This window comes from Buteo buteo, chromosome 2, assembly GCF_964188355.1.
Source record: "Buteo buteo chromosome 2, bButBut1.hap1.1, whole genome shotgun sequence".
NCBI classification, from domain to species: Eukaryota; Metazoa; Chordata; class Aves; order Accipitriformes; family Accipitridae; genus Buteo; species Buteo buteo.
In genome coordinates, this window is record NC_134172.1 from 45,723,022 (window position 1) to 45,747,162 (window position 24,141).

The following is a 24,141-nucleotide window of genomic DNA, read 5'->3' on the forward strand; positions in this document are numbered from 1 at the left end:
ATGATTGCTTCTCTGTCTCCCTCTCCCCTCCTAACTTTGAATGTTTCCGCCCAACCTTCAAAGGCGGCAGCCTGTTTTTCTGAGGCTATTGGTTGGATGAAGCCGGTAGTTATTTGAGCCTGCATCCAGAATGAATGCATCCAGTCTGAACTAGACTGATTAGTACTAAATCCAGGATGCCAGGGTGATCAGGAAATAGAGCACTTGTTTAAACACTAGTAATGATTTTTTTGTTGCATGGCTCTCATGGAAAGCTTCTGTTGATTGCCTCAACGTGGGGAGAAAAAAAAACAAAAAACATAAAAAGACAGGGAGTGTAATCTGCTTCACTGTTACAGAGAGAGCATATGTGCAAAGTGTTGTTGCTTGTGTTACTTGTAAGACTGGTGCATGCTATATGAGAAGGATCTGCATGGGGTTTAAATTGGACAAGAGAACACTGCACAGGAGTGTTTCTCTCTCTCGGAGTCCAAAATATCAGCATTTTGACAGCTGTAAGACCACAAACATTCTTTTTTTAAGCAACTTTATTCTTCTGGCTTACAGTTAAAACTGAAAAAAGGGCAAATGGAAAAATCTTTACAAGCACACACATATTAAGTACTTACACAATCCACTAGTAGTGATGTTTTCCAAGTGATAATTTTATCAATTATCATTAACCCACAGGGAAGGAGAAGGAATATAACATTTATTAGCATCAAGCAAGAGATAGTGCAACTTTTGTTCATAGCATGCACCAGTGGAAATAAAAGCAACTAAATCTGAGATTTTCAGTGCTGCCTGGGGCATTTAAACTCATAATTCCTGATACATTTCACCAGAAAGTGGGTTTTTTGCTCTCTGCCTAGTTGAATATGAAAATTTCAGCCAGAGTTTTTGTAGCCATCCCTTAATGAAATAATTCAGGCATGTATGTGGAATGTGTTATTCTCAGCACTGAAGCATTAAGATCTGAAAAGAAAACAGTACCACACGTAAAAATGAAATCAGTAATATTGTCTTCGATATCGCCTAAGAAATTTCTTTTCACTAGCTAGCACTCTGGAAAATCAGCTGTCTTTGCATTTCAGATAATTACTTCTTGTACTGCAAAGTTCTATATTTGTGCTAGTTGAAGTGAAAAAAATATGCTTTGTGTAAATATTCCTCCTCCTTTCCATTTTCAAGATCTGTTCAGTGGAGCCATCACATCTTCTGTATTGTGGTTTTGGAAATAGATGGACATAATTACCTGTGTAGACTCTTTTTGTCTTTGCCCAGGAGGCAGTGAATTAGTTAGTCAGAGCCTAGCAGACGAAAGGTTCAAAAAAATCTCGCTTTTGTTCTTTGTTTGCAGATTTTATTCCTCACCGTACAGTATTCCAACAAACCGCATGATTCCACAGACATCAATCACGCCATTCATTGCTGCTTCCCCTGTCTCTACATATCAGGTACGTCAGATTTGCGCTTGTCTACTATGTTCCCCAGTTAATTAAGTTTTGGATGTGGATGAAGGCAGAGCGTATACCACAGAAAATTGTGTGAGTGCTTGCATTCTTGAGTCACACTTTAAACAAAAGGCTTTCTAGTAGTATTCAGGTATCATTTGGTGTAGGGTTTTAAGTGTTTCTTGCATTTTTTACACTAGCAATGAAAGCCACCATGATTTTTTATTTCAATCAGCTTCTCTAGTAAGCAGCATTTTGCTTCATTTCCAGTTGACAACAGCAGAAGCTTATCATTCTTATTGAAATGTTTTGTCATTTTGGCTCCACTTCATTAGCCAGAAGTTTTTTTAAATGCATTTTTTTATAATTTATGTTGACTGCATTGTATTTTGACCTTTTGACCTCAGCAGTATTTCCTCCAGTAACAGCATCCTTTAAAAGCATTCATTTTTATCCAATAATCCCTGACAAAGCAAGTTACTTGAGGATAACTGTCCTCATATCCTTCTTTAGTCTCCCACACGTTTGTCGTTCAGAATTTCTCTTTTCAGCATATCCCTCACAGATCTCCACTGGGAAATTATTGCTGTGCTCTGGCTTTCTGAGATGGAAGTCAAAATCAGGTTGTATAGTTTTATTATTAGCCATTCTCTGGGAACATATCACTTCACTCTGAAGCTGGTCATTGGCTATATACTTTCCCATTTCAGTTATTTCTGTCCTGTAGCATCAGTGCCCTTCCAGTCCTGAGTCCTACCTGAGATAAGCTACCAAAACTTGCAAAGCTGCATGGTGGGTTGTTCTTAATGTTAGGGTTGGTTTGTTGCCGGGGGCGGGTGGGGGGAGGTGGTATGCTACTGCTTACAGGTAATTCTGGGAGGTTGTGCTTACACTTACTGTGTTTCAAACTTGATTTTCAAAGGTAAATTATTCTTGTAATTTTCTTCAACTTTTGTGTTATTTAATTTTAGATGGCTGTGTAACACTTGCCAAACACAAGTTGTTTTGGTGAGATAAACACAGTAAATTTCAGTAAATGGCAACACCAAAGAAATGTCAGTGCCAGAGACATATGAGTGCAGCTCCCATGTGGTTTTCTCAGTCGCAAAGCTGGCTTAAGAGTCATACCTTCTCCCTCTTATTCAGGCCACTGAATTCAGGCCACCCAGGCACTTATTCCCCGCACTGCTCCACAGTTCATAGTTGCTCCCTTCTCCCATCCTGACTTGAACCATTGCATCGGTTCATGGTTTGATGCATTTGCACCAAAACCATTGATTTTTTTTTTTGATTTTTTTTTTTTTTTAAACCCATGTCATTCTCCACAGAAAGTTTGCAGTGTAAGCTGAATAGTTTGCAGTGTAAGCCCAAAGGCATTTGCCCTGGCACAGAGGAGGAACTGCAAGAGTGGGAGCAATCAACAGCAGCAAGCTGTGGCAGCTCTAATATATTTTAACTAGTAGGGATTCACAACAGAAAATTTTGTAGTAGAGGTGTGTTTGCATGTGTGTGCACTGATTTTAGTTCTGAAGATGTTTCACTAAGCTTGCTTTTCAACAAAAAAATCTACTTTGATAAACTTCAACAAGTGTTGAAGCACACAGTTATACAATTAATTCTCATCACTTGCTTCATTAACAAAATCGCAGGGCATCTGGAGAATCAGGACCTTGTAACTTTCTCCTAGTCTTCCCTGCTCATGCTCAGTCTGAGATGCCACATGCCCAACTCTGTGAGCTTGGGGATAGCTAGTGAGGTGCCCACTGATGGCTGTAGCACAGCTATATTTTTTGTGTACTTCCACTGTGTTGTGGGTCCCAGACTGATGCAAAAGGAAACTAGGGTACACAGTTCTTGGGGTTGAGTCTGAGTTATGATAGCATATGGGCCATTCACACTTAGCACAAGAAGGAGTTATGGCTCAGCGATGCCACAACAAATGTGCAAGCACTCTGTAATGCATTTAATTGTTAGTAAAATTGGTGTATCCATGGAATCTGTTACATGTCAGTCATAAGGCAGAACAACAAAGACTTTGGTGAGGCATATAGAGTTCTGGTGGGAATGGACCCCATAATGCCCAAGGTAAGAGCTGATCCTGGGGGGCAGGGACATCTTAAGCCAGCATTGCCATGGAAGCTTTCAGTTAGAATAAGCTTCAAAAACTCTGAATTAGATCTGCAGTTCTTGCTGAAAACAGAATAAATCATTCTGGGATCTCTGAAAATGTTATACCTTTGAAAGTTCATACAGATACTTTTGAAAATAAACTTTGAACATTTTATGTCTCCTGCACTGTCGGTTGGATGACATGTTCATGATTATATTGATGGATGAAAGCAAACAATACAAATGAAAAAATAGGACAACATGGAATATTGAAAACTGCTTTATGAGATAAAATGGAGTGGATCATAGAAGTGGTACAATTGCTCAGACTTCTGACTTTGGTAGAAAACATTATCAAATTAAATTTGAAAGCTTTTTCCTTCATGAATAACTTTACGAAACATAAGTGAATTTTGTGTTGAGTTACATGACTTAAGTCTTTTGCCAAAATTAGCACCATAGCTGTAATAGAAAGAATATTTTCAAGGAAATCTTTGAGTTCTGTTTTAAAATTTTCTGTGCTAATTGAAAGTATTTGATATGCAGGTCCAGAGTACTTCATGGATGCCTCATCCGCCATATGTTATGCAACCAACAGTAAGTGGATACTTGCTTATATCCAGCTAAAAGTGCTTACACTGTAGCCTCGCTGTGCTTGTCAGCCACGTTGAAGTCCTAGGTCATGCAAGAGCAGCCAGCTGCTCCCTTTGACAAGAGCCCTCCTAAAGATTCTGCTTCTTTAAGGAGCACCATTTGATTTAGGAAAAAGGAGAGGATGGGTGATATGTTATCTAATTGCATTGATTGTAAGAGAATAACAAGCTCTAAGGTGTTGCTTCTGAAGCTTTTCTTCAGGGACTGGAAGATAACTGCATTCCTGCATACTTTGAATTGCTAGGATCAACACGTTACCCCCTCCCTTATACGCTTATCCATCAAAAAAGTCCTTTGTAGTTGTATATACTTTAAAGGATCCTCAATGCCTCAGTAATGCATTTCAGGGACTAGAAAAGGGTAAAGCACAGCTGTCTTATAGAGCCTCTGCCAAATTTAAATCTGCTTTATGATTTGACCACTCAACTCTTTTTTTTTTTTTTTCCTTGAGTCAACTGTCATCTTTCATCAACTTATAACTACTACTTAAAGCTGCATTACACTTCTACCAACATTCATTAGAAGCAGTGCAGTATGTTTACCTCAAAGAAAAGTTTTGACGCACTTTGCCTAAATATTAGTGATATTCCAGAAGGAAACAACATGCTGAATCCCACTGTGTACAGATTGCTTTAGTTTCATTTTTTTACCTTTGATCAATTTCTCAGGTATGGATCCACTTAACAGTGTCATTAATCAGAATTCAAATGTATACTCCACATAAGCATCAATACATTGATTTATATCGGGAGGGTAAAATTAAAATTAAGGTGTATAGTTCAGGATTGTTTGTTATGCACATTTATGTTCAAATACTCTGACTTCATAACAGAGTAACCTCTGGTGGGAGTTAGCTATACAACAACATGGATATAATTACACTACATGCTTGTTTAGTAGCACACGGGTAATTCATCCCTCAACTCTTTGGAGACACGTTCTTCAGTTTTCTCTCACCAGGCAATGACCATAGTGTGGGACTTACTGTCTTCTGGAAGACCAGTTCCTACTGCTGCAGTGCTGCACCTCTCTCCAGACCCTGGTGACAGTTTCCATCTCAATGGAATAAAGCTACCACTGTGTTCCTTGTAGGGAGATGAGCTGTATCAAACAAACTAAGAGTTAAAATCAGCCCTGTATTCTAATATTTGGATTTAATTGCAGACCACAAGAAATCTAAGATGTGTGTATATGATGAGTTATCAGGCTTGTGGAAGCCAATTCCCTTTCTAAAAGGAAAACCTAAGCATTTTACCAATCCCAGTTTTTGTGTATATGTGTGTGTGAGTTTTATTTGACAATGTTCAGCAAAGCATTTTTCTGCAGTACTAGAAGAGGTCTTTTGCTGTGGTAGTTGGATGTATTTACCCCTTGGTAAAGGGCTGTGAAGAGAAAAATAACTTTTACCATGAGTGGCACCCTCAATATGCTGAGTTAAATTTGTGTTCATTGCGAGCCAGAGAGTTGTGTCAATGAAAGAATGTGTGCTTGTAGGTGGAAAAGCAGAGGGACAGTGGATAAGTGGTGTAACATTTCAGTTCCAGTGTCATTCCCATTGCGGGTTACCTCCATGTGTTGTCTGTAACAATCCCAGTCTCTTCACTAAAAGATTTTTCCCATGTGTTTCCCAAGATTATGTTCTTAAACAAATGGACATGAGGCATTTAGTGCTGAAGAGGTTTAAAAGGAAAAAGGCAGAACTACCATTCCCCAGGTTTCATTCAGAGATGAATTCTTTATTAAAAATGTCTGAAAAGTTGTCAGAGAATTACTACACAGAGGACTCAAGAGGCATCAGAATTAATGGCCTGTTTTGAAAGAAAATAAAGAATCTGTGTCCATTGTAAGTTTGCTGTAGTTTCATGCCTAACTATAGACTCTATTCTAGACAGCTCCATAGCTTAAAAAAAGATGAAGAAAACATTACAATAAAGTTGGCAGAATTTAAGACGTGAGCTTTGGTAACCCTGTGAGCTGATAAAACTGGGAACTTTCTAATTTGGTTAGCTTTTTATTTCTTCTTGTAACTTAGTTTGCCACCTTATTATCTAAATTGCCACTGCTTTACTTCATAATATTTTATGAGATGATTGATTGTGGCACGTGATGTCCCACTGGAAACCAGTGCAGATAAATATTACGTTCCCCTTGCCCCAGGAAGGAGAATATTTTGTTAAGCCTCTATTATTCTTCGTGAGTAGAGATGAACTCATACAGAAAGCACAGTTTGAATTGCTCAAATGCTGGTGGTTAATTCTTTGTTTTGATTATAAGCATCCACTAAATCGTGTTACTGGATGATTAGCTTTTCATTTCCAACAAAGTCCTACTTCATATTTATGTATAATTTAACACTGCGTAGTGTCCCTCATGACAGAAAAATAGGCAGGACCATGCTGTAGAGGAGACAAAGGAGGTTTTTCATTAAGGGTGCTGTGCACAGACCGGACAGTTTTCTCCCAGGCTGGCAAGCTTGCTGGCAGGAGGAAAGAGCTGTGCCCCACAGCACTACCACCCTCTCTCTGCCTGTCTCTTCTCTGCCTGCCCATCTCATCTCCATTGCCACCTGCCTGCCCACTCATTTAAGTACCATACTCCTCCTTCAGTGATATCCCCTGCCATAGGTTGGCCCACCAGACATGTTGCTCATTTATTTCCCTTTATACATTGATTTCAGCCACATATTCCTGATGTATGCATTCTGTATCTGTTTACTTGGCAGATTAAAAAAAAAAATTATAGAAAAATATTGTATCTCCAATTCCTTCTGTAACTTTTTAACTACAACTGGATAAACCTCTGACCCTAACAAATAACAGTAACATATATATTAACTGGCAAATATTTGCATATATTGCTTTCCATTCCCCAACCTTGTTTATCTTCTTAATTTTGTGATCTCCTTAAAAGCAGATAACAACCAAAATGACATTCTATGAGAAAAAAACCAGCCAGAATTTTTTTTTTCCTGATGGGGGAGAGTCAGATGGGTAGTCAAGGACTCTGCAGATATATCATAATTTACTCATGATTGTCCCTGTAACTTTTAACCTTGATATCATAAGTTGATGCCAATGACCAACTGCAAATACAATTTTTAAAGGGTTTTTATTTTTTGTTATCAGCGATTTTTGCTAGCCTTGTACTAAGAGCCATTGAAAATTAATATCAAATAGGTTGCATTGCTATTTCAGAATAAATAGTAATAAAAATGTTCTTCTGCTGGCATAGTAGGGTCACATGTAAAAACCTCTCACATCTTTGTGGTTACACAATATTTAGGGTTTTGGAAACCAGGATTCCTGAATCATGTGAACATGATGAGAAATTTACCTTGAGGCTAATGTGTGACTCGGACACTTTTGAAAAATGTACCCTTTGTAAACAGAGCCTTCACCACTTTTTGACTATATTGACTGCACTGTGTCTGAGTAAGAACGCCTCAAATTTGCCAGTTTTGTTGCTTTGCCATGTGCCCTGTTTCCTCTCACTAGCTGTAATGGAAGACAAGCTCCAGAAGAGTTACGGCAGTGTGGGTTTGGATTTATACTGGCATAACATTTAATGCACTGATGCAGTCTGGGCTCCGTTTAGTTAACTATAGCTTTCAAAGTACAGTGCTCACTCATCCCTACTTGAAACAAGTCTTGTATTTCATTACTGCCTCAGGGTAAGGATAGATGGATAGCGATGACAGAGTCAAAACATAAATGGGATAAGAGTTATTCTGGGGATTTATAACATTTGCCATATTAGTGTGTTTTTCCTGTAGTCCCCAAAGGCTGTCTGATGGTTCAGGGAAAACTTTGAAAAACATGTTGTTTAAAGTCAATTCACATATAGATAATTTCATTGTTATTAACAATGACATTTGTGTAGAACTTTTTTGATTCAACTCTTTATTATAAATCATACATGTACTCTTCCTCTCTAAAGGCAATTTTTTTTAGTGAACTGACAGAAATGCTCTGCCCTAATACTGTATGTGCACACTGGTTTTACACTTACCTTCTTTCATTTGCAAGTAAGGCTGTGTGACCATAGGTAATCACTGGCTATGCACAGATAGATGTTCTTGTCAGTCTGGAATAGTTTCTGCATAATAGCTGCAGAAGGAATATGCCAGTGGCAGCATGAAGGGTACAAGCAGAGCAGCATATGGAAAAACCTACTATTGATAATGATAAAGTGCGCTGGGTACAACTTCTCTTCAGGATGATTCTCAAGCCCTTACAGCCCTTTTAGAAAGGTCAATGTCTTAACAAACACCCTTGTTATTTTTTCCTGTCTTCCTTCCTCTGGCCCATGGCTGAATGTAATCTGTCTGTCTTTAAAAGCAACAACAAAAACGTTTCTTATTTCATAAGCAGTGTAAACCCCCTACTTTGGTGAGAAGCGAGGCTGAGTGAGGGCTCCAGATTCTTGCCTTTTGATTGTTGTGCATGAATGTAGCATAAAAAGTACAAACTGTCCAACTGAAATATATCAGTTTTCATTTTCTCACTAGCGACTCTGTTGTTTTGGATAATATCCAAAATACCACAGCAGTTTCAGTGTTTGGATTCCTACGCTCTCAAACAAAGAAGTTCCTTGTGCTCCGTTCAGCGTCCCTTTCCCGAAACAGCTTTCTCTACCTCCTGTGTGTTGCTCTACCTTTTTAGCAAATAGAGGCGGGAGTCCATCTTGCATTTGCCTGTTTGAGTGTAAGGGAACAAAATTATGTCCTCTGCAGACAGTTGAGTCCTGCCTCCAAGATGAAATGGGAGAGTTCGGCTAGCTGGTATGAAAAGTAAACAGGAAATAATCCCTAGAAATTGGAATCTCCAGCTAGTCTTTTAACTTTTAGCTGTGTATTTTTAAGAGATCCTTTGAACATGAACTTACTTGAACTCTTAAGGCTAAAGAGTTTGGAGGTTGAAATAACTAACCATATACCAATGCCAAAGTTCTGCTGAACAATTTTAATTCGTGTTTCCCGAGGCAGAAAATCAAGGACTGCCAACTCTATAACTCTGATAATCAAGACAGTAATTGGCAATGTTCCTTTGGGACAGGCAGGCTTGCATGAGGTCATTTCTGCCTGCCTCTCACCCAGCACCCACCGTATATAGGTGTTGTCTCAGTGCTACTAAATGGGTAATTTCAGACTCAGATGAGCATGCCCTTACCGACCCTCTTCAGTGCCAGGTGCTGTTGTGTTGAGGAGAGTACCCAGGACAGAAAAGCAGTGCCCAAGCTCAACCAACTCACGCCTCTTAAAGGAAACAGGTGTAAATTATTCACTCAAGTTGCATCTCGTACTGAGGTGTAGGGGTTTGTACGTTTGCTTATACGGCTCTTCTGGAATCATATCAAACTATTGCTGCAGTCATTTGTTCTGCTGTTGTAGAAATTAATATGAATTAATATGAATGGAAGAAAAAGATGTATCCAAATTAGATTTCCAACCCTTTTTGACACTCTGCTAGAGCCCCCTAGTGAAACTGGACATTTTTTGTGATGGCAGCAAGACACACCACATATGGATTCACTTAGAAAACATGGAGGGGAGAACCACAAGCGTTTCCAGTAGACAAGCCCTTGCATTTGAGGAACTTGTGCTTTGCTGTTTTAACCTAAAAAGGCTTAAGAGTTCTAGTAAAATTTTCTCTTCTTTCAAATATTCTACAGATAGTGTGAATACTAAATGGATAAACCATCAGTCTAAGATTTTTTTAAAGACATTTACATTAGTGGAAAAAACATATATATATATTTAATACAAATCTATAAACGTAAATGGAAAAGATATTTGGAAGAAAAGGCAGCTGACACTAAATTTGAAAGGTACCCCAGAGATTTTGAAGCCAGGAAATTCTGGTTGAGGTTATGGAATATTGATTTCTTTTTAACAGAAAAGATGCAACCTTAACCATCAACCTTTATTGTCAAGAAAAATCTTAACACAACAGCTGTTTAAAAGCAGTAAATTTTGTCAAAGGGGGCTATTTTTTTAAAAGATAGTTATTAATCAATAGATATTAGAGTACCTTCTGTGGAATAATGTAGTGCATTTTTAAAAAAATTAATCTCTTAATTTTGTACAAAGGCTGCAGTCTGTTTTAACTTTTCCAACTTCATGTGCATCAACTAAGACTGAAAATCACTAATACTTTATTTATTTCATATAATATATGTAACGTCTCTGGTTGCATGTAGATTTGCATTTACATCAAGTTTTAAATGTACACCAAGTCAAAAACCTGAACATGAACTCTAAGGTTCATATGTCATGTTTGCTGTTTTTAGCAAAAATTCCTCACTGGTTCAGTACTGGTCAAGTTAGTTACTGTCCAGGTGGTAGATTAATAAGTAGGCAGAATGTGATAGGATCAGGAGAGAGCGATGTACTGCGTAAGCACATGGTATTAATTATAGGCCAACAGTTAGATTAATGAGTGTGCAGAAAGTAATGGGCTCAGCAGAGTGGTGAATTAGGTAAGCATGTGATATAAATTTGTCAGATGATTTCTCAGTTTAGCTCACCATCAAATATTTTACCACGTGTATTGCATTATGGTTACGCATGCATATTTGTGCTGTGAACTACAGAGGCATGTGATACATGTATATTACAGCCCTCTCGAATTTATCCTCCATCATGGACCATCTCTTATTTTTTGCCTGGTAATGTCCATTGTCTTGCAGTTGATGCCAATATTATCCACAGCTCTGCTGTGAGAGCTCTGCTGTGCTGGCTTAAGTAAGTCAGACGATATGCATGTAGTAAGTGGGACACAAGCCTGCTCGCAACACAGATGGTTGTATAGTGCAATTGCCGAACGTGCAAGTTCTGTGAGGGTGGAAAGGAAAGGCAACAAATTTCATCTGCCACAGGCAGCAAAACGCTTTGAATAAGCTCTGTGCTCTGGGAGCAGAGAGATTTCACGCTAGTTGGTGACAAGGTTGGGTATGATCTACTGTGGGTGCCTGCTGCACACAGTGTTGGGTCCCTTTCCCATGATGGAGATGTGGTTCTCATTTCCATAGTGCAGTTAAGGATAGAGGATGTTGCTGCAAGACAGTTCTCCAGCAGAAAGGGACATGGATCTCCTTTTGGCTTCCCAAAGAACATCCCTGCACTGCAGAAAATCAGCATTTCCATTAGAGATGAGGCACTGGGCAGCTTTGGAGAAGGGCAGAGGTTCCCTGTGAACCCAGAAGAATGTTGCCAAGGAACAGCTGTGTTACACAACTGGAGAATTGCACGGGCAGCACTGTAACTATGATGACTCCAAAATAAGAATTATAAAGACTGGCACAACCTGTCAAAGTTGTAAATGTTAATTTCTGCTATTGAAGCATCAAGTCAAGTTTCAGGCTATTGACAAGATGTCCTTTTATATACAGCTGAGTAGGAAGTGAGTTATGTAAGAATCAAGGTATAAACTGCAAAGTTAATTATTGTATTATTATTTTTTTAAATATGGTATTCATATGGGGCTTTGTCCCAGAGGATTCAGCTGTTATGGGGAGCGAATTCCAAATGGAAATCATGCATACTTGTTCAGCTATAAACATAATTCATAGCTATATTCATCCTTGCTGGAGCTCCTTTTTGACCTGAGCCTGCCTTTTCTGCACACTGGTTTCAAAGGATGCACATAGGCTTAGGAGCACTTAGTGACAGATACATTTTCTTCTGCCGCAGATCTGTTGTGTGACCTTGGAGAAAAGTTCTTTCTTCTCCTGCCTCAGTTTCTCATTTGTCTTCTTTTTAATCCCATCTATTTAAATTATGAAACTGTCATACCACTAGATGGCTTTTACTAGATGTTTGTGAAAAGTCTGGTGGAACAAGGGCCTATCTTGACTGATGCCTCTAAACACAGCCTCACAATGATGCTATTAATGTTTAGGGTTTTCCTGTTAAATATTAAAATAAGCCTGTCCTAGCTGCAAAGTGAAATATTGGAACTGATTTTTACCAGTATAAATCAAGTGTTAACTTTGCTTAAGAAAATTGAATTGCATAGGTGTGAAACAGTGAGAAAAAGAAGAGAATCATGCCTGCAGCAATAAGTTGATGAAGGAGATGAAGGAGACTCTGGCACTTTGCTAATCCTTAGAACAAAAGCACTTCCATAAATTACCATTATGTTATGCAAGTGTATTCAAGGACCAATTTACATAAGTAGGAGAAACTAGCTAATCTATATATTACTTATGATTACATCATGATTTATCTAGTGCAGGAGTTGTGTAAAAATTATAATAATATACTCTAAGGACTTAGTGACCAGTTTATAAGACTCAGGATTCCTGCTGTATCCAGGAACCATGCTATATATAATCCCTTCTAAAACCTGATTAAATAGTTTGATTTTTTGTGTCTTGATAATCCTATCGGGAGGCTTGTTTCAAAACACCTTTGCTCTGAGGCTTAGCCCTGCATTTTTAATTTTCAACCTAAAGGTACTCCTATTCATTTTACATCCATCCGTTCTCAGCCAAACATTCTCCCCTACCTTCAGTAACTCTTCTCCCTTCTGGTTGTTCACCACATTAATTTATAGACAAAAATCTTTCCTGCATCTTCATTTTCTAGGCTAACTATGTCAACATCACTATGCATTTGCAGTAACTTAGGGATTTTGTACCTCTGGCTGCAACAGTGACCCTTCTTTGGTTCTGTTCCACTTTGAATTCATTTTTCTGGGACAGCCGATGCAACCCTTTGTACAATAGCATTAATACTTCCTTCTCTTCACTGGGAGTAATTTGCTGTATTGTAAAATAACATATTTTTTCCCTTGTGCACATGACCTTGGTAATGCAGTCATCCTGTAATTCACTGATATATCTAGGTTTTCTCCTTCTTCCAGGTTTCCAGCAAATGCTCCTACATTTTAAAGGAAACAACATATTAGCCTAGTTGTCTTCATGAGTTTGAGCCTTGCTCTATTTAATCCAGTCCTTCCTGTATAGTAGTTCAGTCTGCCGCTTTACTAAATGTGCCTTACAACTTCATAATTTCCCCTAATCTTGTTATTCAAAGGCATTATTAAAAATATCGGATGAGAGCAATCCTGATGGAGATTTTAGTGACCCTCCTCCTGAAGCAGTATAGCTTGTCTTTTAGCACAACCTGTTGTCATTTCCTCTTTAGTTAATTCTTTATCAGCCCCAAAGTTTAGTAATTTCTAGCGTAGCACTGCCTGAAATACTTTATTGACCTTCAGAGAGCTTAGATCTACTGCATGTCCTTTGTCTAGAAAATAGGTCATTTATTTTAAAAAATGAGGTTAGCTAGCTCTGTCTTTGGTTTATCTATGTTCCATCTTCATTAATATCCTTTAGTCCTGGTCACTGGACCTGTGCTTATGTGTGCCAGCTCTTCCATTGCTCTGCAGTAGAGATGATCCAGTCTTGGTTCCTCATTTCACTTTCACCCACACCTCAAGTTCAGTGACTTCTCTGGGTTTTTCATCTCCTTTGACTGTATTCATTCCTCTGCCCAAACTCTCATTCTCAGAAAGCTGCCTCTGCTGTCTGATGGCTCATGGGGGAAATTGAGGCAGTGGCCTTATCCTGTTGGGGCTACTTCTGAAGTACCTTTAATGTGTACCCCATCCTCACTGCATGGGGAGCCCAGCTCTGGGTTCTGTCCTTGTTTTTCATTTATCTGTGTGAGAAACCTTTTGTTAGGTGTTTGAATATCATTTGCAGTCTCAGATGGGCTTTCAGTGAATCTTATTTCTGGCCTCTAGATGTAGCTTTTTTTGTCTTTTTTTTTTCCTTCTGTGTTCATTCCTGATATACTTATTGAGGTGTCTGAGTAAGTGGCTGACTAATTAACACCTCCTCGGCTGTTACTGGTGAAGCATTTTAATAACATAATTATTTTTAAATTATTTTTGCAGAGATGGTGCTAACAGGGTTTTTTTATATCAATGTATAAATGTACACTGTAATTTGACATCCAGGAAGTTAGAAACGTCCAAGATATCATAAGTAATAGCTTATTATTGAATGTAGTCAGGTCTAACAGTATTTGCCATTCACTTTTTACTCTATTAGATAAAATGCTTTCTTTTCAGTTCTAATGTCTTTATAAAGAATATAATATTGACCTAAGCTTTGCAGTACAGAGGCAAATCTAGATCAAATCATGTGTATCTTTCCTAAATTGATTTCAGTCCCGCTGAGGTGGAGTGGTTGCTTAATTACAGTTTTCAGGTTGTAACCTTGTGGCCTTGTTTTCCTCTCAAACTGGTGTACATTAGGAATAAATCTATTCTAAGTCCATGCATTCAACAGTGTGTGCCAAAAAGCTTCTTGTTATGAATCAGTGGTATCTGCAAGACTGTTGAGAGCATGGTTTCAACCTCTTTCTTGCATGATTGCAAAAACAAATAGTGAAATATAATAGTATAAACACTGAACATTCTTTGACTGTTTCATAGTGGATTGATGAAGAATGAGTTGTGTAACACAGTGACAGACAACAGAGTCTGAAGAATTTTGAAGGAGTGCCGACTTGTTATTTAGTGAAACCACTGAATGGTTATTTTTTAGACTACCTGCCAAAGAGAGATGCAATTCCAGCAGGGTAGGTTTTCTTACCAAATGGCCTATTGTTAAAAAGAAGGTGAAAATTAGGGCTTGAAATTTCACTTCTAACTGTGATTTAAATGCAATTTGTTATTTCTTTTTTCCTGACTACAGCCTTGAGCGTACCTAGTTAAAGGATGAACAGCTTTCCTACTCCATGCCTTTTAAATAAGTTTTTTGGGAGGTTTTGTAACATCGCTGCAGGCCTTGTTGCCCAGGAGAGCCCCTCTCTCTAACATCCATCCCAAATCCCAGGTGTAGCCCTTCACCACTGTGCTTTTCAGAGCAAGCAATCAAGTGGAAGTTACCTTTTCTCTACACACTGCAAACCACACACACATCCCACAGCAGGAAGATATTTGGGTTCCTCATCAGGTGTCTACTTCTGCCTCCTAAAAAGTTGTATAACTCAGAGAGAAAAAACATGTGCAGAGTCCTTATCCAGGGCTCGGTCCAGGATAACTTGGATGATTTCTTCAGCTCCAAGCTGAGGGTCACAGGGTTGACACCCTGCTACTGATCTCCATGGTGGGACAAGGGGGTTGGATATGATTCACACAGCAAACAGCCTGCTTTCAAACAGTCTTTGTACTTTTCCAGTACGACAATCTGCAAATCATTATGCAACCCTTCTTTGCCCAATCCACACAGGATGTGAGTCTGTGTCAGCTCCCAGCTTGATAGCCTTCCTCTTTAGCACGATCAATAAAAAAAACTCCTGCTTGCAGCTTTGGAAATTACTAGTCTATCGCCTGCCTCTAGCCAAGACGGTGGGCGTCACATTCACAGATGTCCCACATCTGATGGGGTTGAGGCTCGAGGCATATTTTCCATTGGCAGGTAGGGGGAGAGACCTGCCCTTGTAAAGCTGGTCCATCCACACTGCCACAACTGCTCCTGGCTAACCACGGGTTCCAGTGGGCCAGAAGCACCAGCAGTGTTTTGGGAAAAGTGTGATTGTACGCACTCCACCACTGAGATTTCTTCCTGCTGTCAGGCCATGTCATTTCTGTGGAAAGGAGAGGATTGCTCTAGGTGTACTTTTTTTAAATGTGGATGAAGTGTTTGATGACATGAGCATTTCCTGGTGCTTGTCACAGGTCTTACTTCAGGGAGACGAGGGGGTGGACATTTGTCAGGAGCAGTTTGAGTGTTTCTGATAGACAGGCAGATGCAGCACCCTTTCTCCTTGATTCGTGTCTGTGGAAGTAGCAAAGCTGTATTAGCTCCCTCGCTAACTCCTGCTCCAAGTTCAGCAAGCAAAGCCACTCATCATGACAGCCTAAGCTGTGACGGGCCACATCTTCCCCCAGGAGCAGCACAGGAATAACAAGAATTTGAAGGGAAATACCTGTGCAATTTCCCTGGTTTCGTGCTGCCTTCTACAGACAGTAACACCCAGTTCATGTCTTCAACCTCTACTTGATAGCCAATTTTATAACATTCCAGCCTAAGTCTTCACAGATGTTTAACACCTTGGGCATGTTGGTTTTAACAGGAGGTGACTATAGAGCCAATTTTAGGCAGTTGCTTAGGGCAGGGTGATGGGGGGAAAATGGTCTTTGAAAGGTAGTCTTGGTACTGTTGCTGCTGCCAAGAGAGAGTTGGGGCTTAGTGCCTATATTTGGACTCACAACAGCAAACCTACCTTCAATTCATGCCAATATTCATAGTAAAGGCAGGTGTGACTTTCCTGGAGTAGCTCCCAGAAACTCCATACTAGTTTTGCCCTTTCCCTTGTTTTGCCTCCACTTTCCAAGGTGGCAAAGCCTTCTATCCCATTTATCCTTGGGTGACAAAGTTCAGGTTTGGCTATAACACTGAGAAATCTTTTGCTGGGACTGCACAGATGATATGCACATCTTCGAGATTCTGGGCTTTGTACTTCAGTGGATAGTAAACACAGATGTTTCCACAGGGATAATACAAAGAGATCAATGTATGTCACTGCCATCCATTCAGAAAAAAAGCGTTGGAGGTGTTTGTGCTATAAGCTGGGTGAGGTCATTGTAAAGATTTTGGACTAGAGCTTGAGGAGTTTCAAGTACCATAATCTAAGAGAACTTCCTTGCATGGGGACTGGATGTTCAGCTGTGTTCATTTGCCATTCTTCCTGGAGTTTTACATGCCATTCAAATCTGTATTCCCGATAAAAATCAGTGATACAGGTCATGACTTGGAAAGTGTGGGCTATGGTGACTAGCCATGATCTGTTTGTGGTGATATCTGCTTGCCTCCCCAATATGCAATGTATTTGAATCCTCTCTGAGCCTCTTTTCATCATTTGTTCAACAGACAAGTAAAGGAGTAAATAGGAGCATGCTGTGAGTGCTGTTGTGTCAAGTGAAGTATGAGACTGAGTCTTGCTCTTTCCTTTCATCTTCTTGGCCGAGCTGGGACAATATGTAACCGGGTATTATGCCATATTTATTCTGCTTCCCACAGAAGAAAAGGCTATCTTAACTCTCTTGTGCTGGTAAAATTCTTGTGGATAAATACAAGTGACAGAACTCTTTGAAGTTAATAATCCCAATATCCAATATAAGTCATAGGCATGTCACAGGCATTGCTTTTGTATGTTATATGTGCTAAAGGACAATAGTTTTGCTCAAATGTGGTGGTTTCCCTCTGAGAAGTATTTTCTCTATTTCAGAGAACTCTATCTATCATTATGACATGTTCCAAAGTGGAAGCCCAAGCCAAGCAACAGCAGAATCAGCAGAAGGTTAGAATGTGTGGCAGACAAAGACTTAAAATCCCCAAAGAGCCTTCTGTCAGGCACCCATTTTTACCCTAGATATCATCGGTTAATTAGTTACCATGAAGTCAGTGCATCCTAATGTGAAATTGTTTAGCTTCACTGTGAGTGAATCCATTTTGCTGACCTCTGACTTAGGAGCTACAGCAAATGTCGTGAGCTGCAAGTAAGCTGTTCAGGCCTTCTCCAGTGATCTGCTTAGACCTTGAAGCAGCTGACCAATAGGTATACCCAAATAGCAAGTTTATAGCAAATATGCTCGATCAGAAGTGAAAAGATGTATCATCATCTCTAAGATATAGGACAGTTGCCAGCAACTTTTAAAATTTTCTCTGCAGAGTTAAGGGACTTAGAATGCAACTTCCTAAAAGTGATGAATCAGTTCTGATGATGGTTATAAGGTTCTAATTTTCCTGAAGGTTTTCAAAGGCTTCTGAAATGTTTCTGAAATATTCCAATAATTGGTGTTGTACAATATTAAAAATCCTGCCAAGCTGTCTAATTAAATGCAGCCATAGTTGCTTCTCAAAACTGAAATTAACTACTTGGTTTGACATATTGTGAGCCCTCTTACACAGGTGGATAATTCAAGCTCCACAAGGAGTTTTGGTCACCTAGTTTCTCAGTTCAGTGGATCTGCAATTGAATCATTTCCTCTTAATGGGTGACTTGACTAAGTGGTTTGAAAGTAATTAGCAAACCCAGTGGATCTGATATTGAAGTGTATGATCAGCATCTTATCAGGAACTACTTATTTCCTGTGGGAAACTGCGGTCGACTTCTCAACAAATTCAAAAGGCAACTTGTTGCTCCTTCTTCTAAGGAAGCTAATCAGGGAATGGTTGCACCATCCCAGGCATGTTTTGACTTGTGATGAAGTGATCCCAGCTGATTTTAAAGGCATTTTCAGAAAGTCTATTCTTTATTAGTATTGGATGTTTTATTTGGTCACTTTTAAGAAAGCAGTAATTGACTTCTTACAGACGCAGACTATTTTTTATCCACTAATACATTTTAATCCTGGTGCACAGCTATTAATGGGATATGCTTCCACTCCAGAGCAATTCAGATTGATTTTGTTTCTACTTCAGAAATATATTACAGTAGACCCACAGTATATAAAAGTGCTCACTGTGTTGAGATTAACTAGCCTCACGGTATTTGCAGCTTCTAATGGGAGCGTAGTACATTTAGAGAAGAAGTGGTGATTGATTGCCTGGTGCTCGGGCTAATTGATATGGCACTGAGTTAGTCAGAAGCTCTCAGCTCCATCAAAATCACACATGACATTGCTCCAGTGCCTCTTAATATTGACTGGGTAGTTCATATGATAAAAGCAGCATGTTTTGGAGGAGACTTCCAGAGCTGAGTGAATCTTCCTTCAGCATCAGTCACATTCTTTCCAGAAAGGCTTCCTGCCTGGAGTAGCATTACTCCTCCACTGGAAATTTTTTAAAAGGATGTTCTCAGGTCTGTTTATTTTTTATGGGTTTGGATGCGGTCACTGAGATCCTGTGAGATCAGAAGAATGGAATGAAAGTGGCCACAGATGACACTTGAGCTATTTCCACAGCTGGATGTACACCAGCCAGAGTAGGCGGTCCTCTGCAGATGAATTAGTTCGTTGAAGTACATGATACAAAACATCTGTTACAATAAGAACAAACAAAAGCAATGTGCCTTTGAAGACTGCGATTTGTTGGGAGCTGCTTGCAAGAGTGCTAAATGAGGGAGTTGTCAGCAACGAAATGTTTTCAGGCTTGCCCTTGTGTGAACTAAAGCAAAACTACACAGTAAAAATATCTAAATTCAATCTAGCAAAAGACCTGCTTTTCCCAAATTTTGTTACTCTGGTTCCTGATACGGCAATGGGGAAGGAGAGACCCCTTCTGTGCCAAATGTTTTTTATACCCTAAACCAATACAATGGTATTATTATTAATACAATGGTATAATTCCTGCTGAGTGGCTGTAAAAACTTAGAAGCTACACTGGTACAGTAACTGTTATTCTGTCAGTCGTTTGCTGCACTGCTTTATTGCCAGCTGTCTTGAAGTGCAATAGAAGTTTTTCATTGTCACTGCCACTTGATGACAAATAAAACTTTCAAAATCGTTTTGCTCTGAGAAGTAGCTCACAGCTCCTAGCCAGAAGTAGACCTTTCACATCACCTTAATGAGCAGAAGCGATCCAAACGTTCCCACCCCATTTTACTTTTACGAGGCAGTTACTTTTGGCTGCCTTTGATTTTTTTTCTCACAGTTGAGCTGATGAGGAAATAGGAATACTAGATATTTCTGGAGTAAACAAACACGCTGTGTGTATAAAGGCTGAAGACAGATCAGTCAAAGCCAGGTGTTTATCGGTTATTACAGGGCAGTATTGCTCTTGTAGACAGTTTAAAGAAAATGCAATACTCCTAACACAGTATTTTAGCCATGGTAAGGATGAATTAGATGCAGGTATATACCAAAGCACTGGTTCCTCAGGGTTTTTTTTGTTGGGTTTTTTTTTTTCCTAAAGTGAGCATACTAACTAGCATACAGATTTGATAGATGAGAACCGTATCCTACATGCATAATAGGAAAAGGCTGCACTACCAAAGCATGCTCCCAAAGAGGGTTGGTGCCCACTCTGTGTGTGCACGTAAGGTAGACAATAGTAGTAAAAGAAATAAATAGAAGTTAATCCTTTAGATCAAGTAAGTAGTAGGGATATGTGATTTTGGAGCTGGAGATCCTTTAGTTCTTCCCCTGCTGCCAGCCTGCTGTGTCTGCACAAGGCAGCTACACTTTTTTTAAAGGCTCAACAACTGAAAGAGGAGCTCCCGTGGGTCTTGGGGTGTCAGATGGGCCATTAGGAGAGGGCATCTTTCCTGGCTTTGCATCTGTGATCCAGTGGTGGGCGTCAGGAGAGGTGAGAAGCTGCTGAGGAAGCAAAGTTAAACAAGATTCTTGTGTAGTTCAGTTGATTCTAGTTTATCCTTTCCTGATGAGCAGGGTGTCTGATTGTATACGTAGTCATAGTTTGTTATAGCTGTACAAGACAATTATGTTAATCTTACTTTTATTTCCTAATATTCTTTGATCTCATACACATCAAAGATGTAAAATTTTAGTCTTGTTGGTAATTAGCTAGGAAGCAAATATGTTGTCTGTCAGTACAGAGGATACAAAGCACAAGAAATTGTCCTGGGGGAGTCTACATTCTAGTCTAATATTTTTTCTCCTCATCAGATTTTTATTTCCCTTTCATCAGTTGCCTCAGCCATTAAATGAATGTACTGGAAGTAAACTTTGCCATTGTGAAATTCATTCAGCTTTTTAAACCACCTAGTCACTCAGTATGGATCCTCAATTGAGGAAAAGCAGTCTGGTACATCAAAAAAAAAATGTACATCAATGTTTCCCAAACTTGCAACAACCCCTTGTGGTCTGTATTGACAAAGGTTTCACGCTTGCTTGCTGTTAGTTTTAAGCAGACCAGGGCTAATGCTGTTCACAGTTCTGATTTGATTCACCCATTATAGTCCAAAGGCTTTGATTCCTAACTTGTGATTAGTGCTCTGGTCAAGAACAGCAAATGAGTATATGCTAAATTTTTTGGCTCTGCAGTTGCTCTTCAAAGCTGTCTTTCTGGAAAGAGGAACCGCACAGGGATTATTTTACAATTTCAGCAGCGAATCTCTGCATCAGTACTTTATGCCTACAGCTGGTGGATTTATACATTGCAATTTATTCTGGGGATTGACCCCTCCCCGCACTTTTGTTCATGAAATGCAAAGAGATCATTATCTTCATAAATTTGTTTACTGTCCAAAACTTTCTTATGAATAATTTATGGCAACATTGCAGCCTAAGGATTGTTCTCAGTGCGCATAACAAGTATTTATTAGATGGTTTCATACTGGAAGTTGTTATTAGACTTGCCTCCTTCCTGTTCCCAGGTTGGTTGTCCTTATCTTTATTAATTACTTCAGCTTCTAGACAAGTTGACTGTCTTGCCATGAAATAAGATTTTGTTTCCTGATTAAACAAGTCTGCAGGCAGCCATAGGCTGGCTGTATGGCAAGTACTGCAGAAAATAAAAATAACACAGCATTTAAAATTGGGTTGTTGGAAGAAAAAAATCACTGAATTACAGTCTGAATCTGAAAACAAGAGCAAAATCGCCTCTGCTTGGGATTATTAATTAATGACAATCTGGTATAAAAAAATCTATTGGATATTTACATAGCAATGTAGAGTGCATAGTAATGTACAGTTTGGCTTCTGTCTCTGAGAATTAAAACAATGTGAAATCCTGGTAGCATTCATGTTGGTGACAAAACTCTAATCAATTTCAGTGGGGCCAGGATTTCAGGCCAGATTTTTCAAATTCACTAAACTAAGATCTGTATGTTACTGTGATTGTTGAATTATGGAGGTTTTAACCATTGAAAGTGCAAACAGCTTCTGCTAAAAATTTGTCCTCAGCCAGTTCCGATTTTATGCTTCAAGCTTATGCATTTCTGCATTACTTCCCTGCATTTATAATCACTTGCAGTAACACAGGGCAGAAACACCACAAAACAGGGTCTTTCATGATAGTGCAGTTCCTCGATAGTAGAAATAGTACCAGAAATTACCACAAGAAAAACTACCAGAAAACCATTTCATGTACTTTTCAGTCCCACAGATGGATTTTTTGTGTGCCTGGAAAAGCCACTGCAGAACAGAAATATGGCTGCCAAGAGGCTGGTCTCTACTGGAGTTTATCGGAACATCTGCTGTTAGTTATGTTGTGTCTTTTGATGTCAAAGACAAAACAAGGGTTTGTTTGGTTTTTGGAGGAAGGGGGTTCACATGGAATGAAGATTCACAAGCATGCAGTGCACAGAGTCCAGCCCTCAAGTCCCCATCACTCTGGAATTAATTAGAGCGCTCTTTTTTCTATCCACACAGCGCTCAAGAAAAGATGGGAGTATTACTTATTTGCCTATCATCTCGTCCCTATTTATCTTCCTTTGGATGTTTCTTGTTTCCTTTTGCTCTGAGGCTACCCTTTGCCTCTGGCTAGGACTGACAAGACTATTACATATATAGTACTCTGTGAATAATAAAATTTGGCTTTGTGGGCAGAATCAAATAATAACTCTAAAACTTGTTTTGAAGTGAAAATGTGCAGAAGGAGAGGGTAGTGACATGGAAAAAAGTTGTGAAAATGTTGTTTTGACTTCACTCCGGGAGAGAGCTTGGGGAGTGGGGAGAGGGTGAGAAGAAGAACAAGGACAAAATATCTATAATCTTTTTGTTTTCATTTCTGGGTTATTGAACTAATTTTAAGCTTTTTTTTCCTCCAAATTTAGATAAATTCTGAAATGACATGTCATTTTGAAATATGGTGGAAACATCACATTTTGACAGCTCCAGTTTTTTCATTCTTTTGGTCACAATTATGTGCCAAGTGTGACCTGAATTCACAGGATGTTTTATTCTCCCTCAAAGTGTTTTTTCCAAATAATTTACTGTTCATCTCAGCAATATGTGTATACCGTCCAGCTGGCCTTTTTTTTTCTCCACCTTATACTATGATTTATTCCTCCAAAGTACAGAGATCTTCTTATCCTCATGTAAAAGACGTGTCTCTGAACTCATGGCAGACTCAGCCGCCCAGTCTCTGCTTCCCACAAGGCTGATCATCCAGTTTGGGTCAAAGACTCACTTGCACATTTACCACAGTAGTGGGCCACCAGCTTATTCTTCTCTGGCTGCAAAGCAAGGTGCTCTATGTTGTCTGAGACACTTTCACAGCAGTATTTGGTAGTAGGCAGTTCCTAGTCAGCTGCCTTGTAGCCGGAAGAAGTGACTTCTTTTGGGCAAGTGTAAATGTAGGATTTAGAAAAAGACCTTGACAATTCTTTAACTGGTCTTTCTTGGCTCGTCCTTAGGACCTCTGAAATTAGTGTTGAGCAACGGTAGTTTGGCTTCTAGATGCCAGAGAAAATAAAACAAACATAAAGATTTTTTGCAGAGAAAACTGAGCACCTCCACAATATTCAAATAGCTGAAAGATATTCAGGAAAGCAGCCCAGAGAAACATCTTTGACATCAACCTAAAATTCTGCAAATCAGGCTGTGTGGAGGACACAAAGCCATAAAGGAGTAAAGAACGTCTTCGTCATATGTCAGGATCTGACTTCTGTGCATTCACATGGACTTGTACACAGTGACTGGTAGAAAATGGCGGTACACTAAAAAGCTATAATAAATCAAAGCTTTTTATAGAGATTACTGCAGCATGTATGGATAAATGTGAACCAGAGAGACTTACCTAATTTACTCCAATAAATCCCTTCACATTAGAAAACCGAAGCAGCAACCTTGGACTTCATTTGCCCATGTTGTTTTGGCTACATTTTTGGCTACTTTGGTTTATGACAAAAGGCCGCACTCGAGCAGGCAGCCTGATTCTGAGAAATACAGAACTCTGCATTTATCTGTGTATGCAAAAATTGACTACTGTTTTGAGGTAGGTTGAAATGGATTATAATTTGATGCAAATAGCAAGAGGTTGCTACCTATCAATGTAGAGAGAGGTAATAATAAAGTATTTG

The 24,141-nt window shown here is 39.2% G+C and overlaps 1 protein-coding gene across 8 annotated transcripts in view; it reads left to right on the forward strand.

Annotated features, from left to right (window-relative positions):
- RBMS3 (RNA binding motif single stranded interacting protein 3) overlaps nucleotides 1–24,141 on the forward strand; it is a 724,940-nt gene that overhangs the window by 650,532 nt on the left and 50,267 nt on the right. For all 8 annotated transcript variants that reach the window (XM_075052929.1, XM_075052943.1, XM_075052937.1 and 5 more), the window contains 2 exons: nucleotides 1,340–1,436; nucleotides 4,089–4,139. In XM_075052929.1, coding sequence (XP_074909030.1) covers nucleotides 1,340–1,436; nucleotides 4,089–4,139 — 148 coding nt within the window. The remainder of the gene's footprint in view (nucleotides 1–1,339; nucleotides 1,437–4,088; nucleotides 4,140–24,141) is intronic.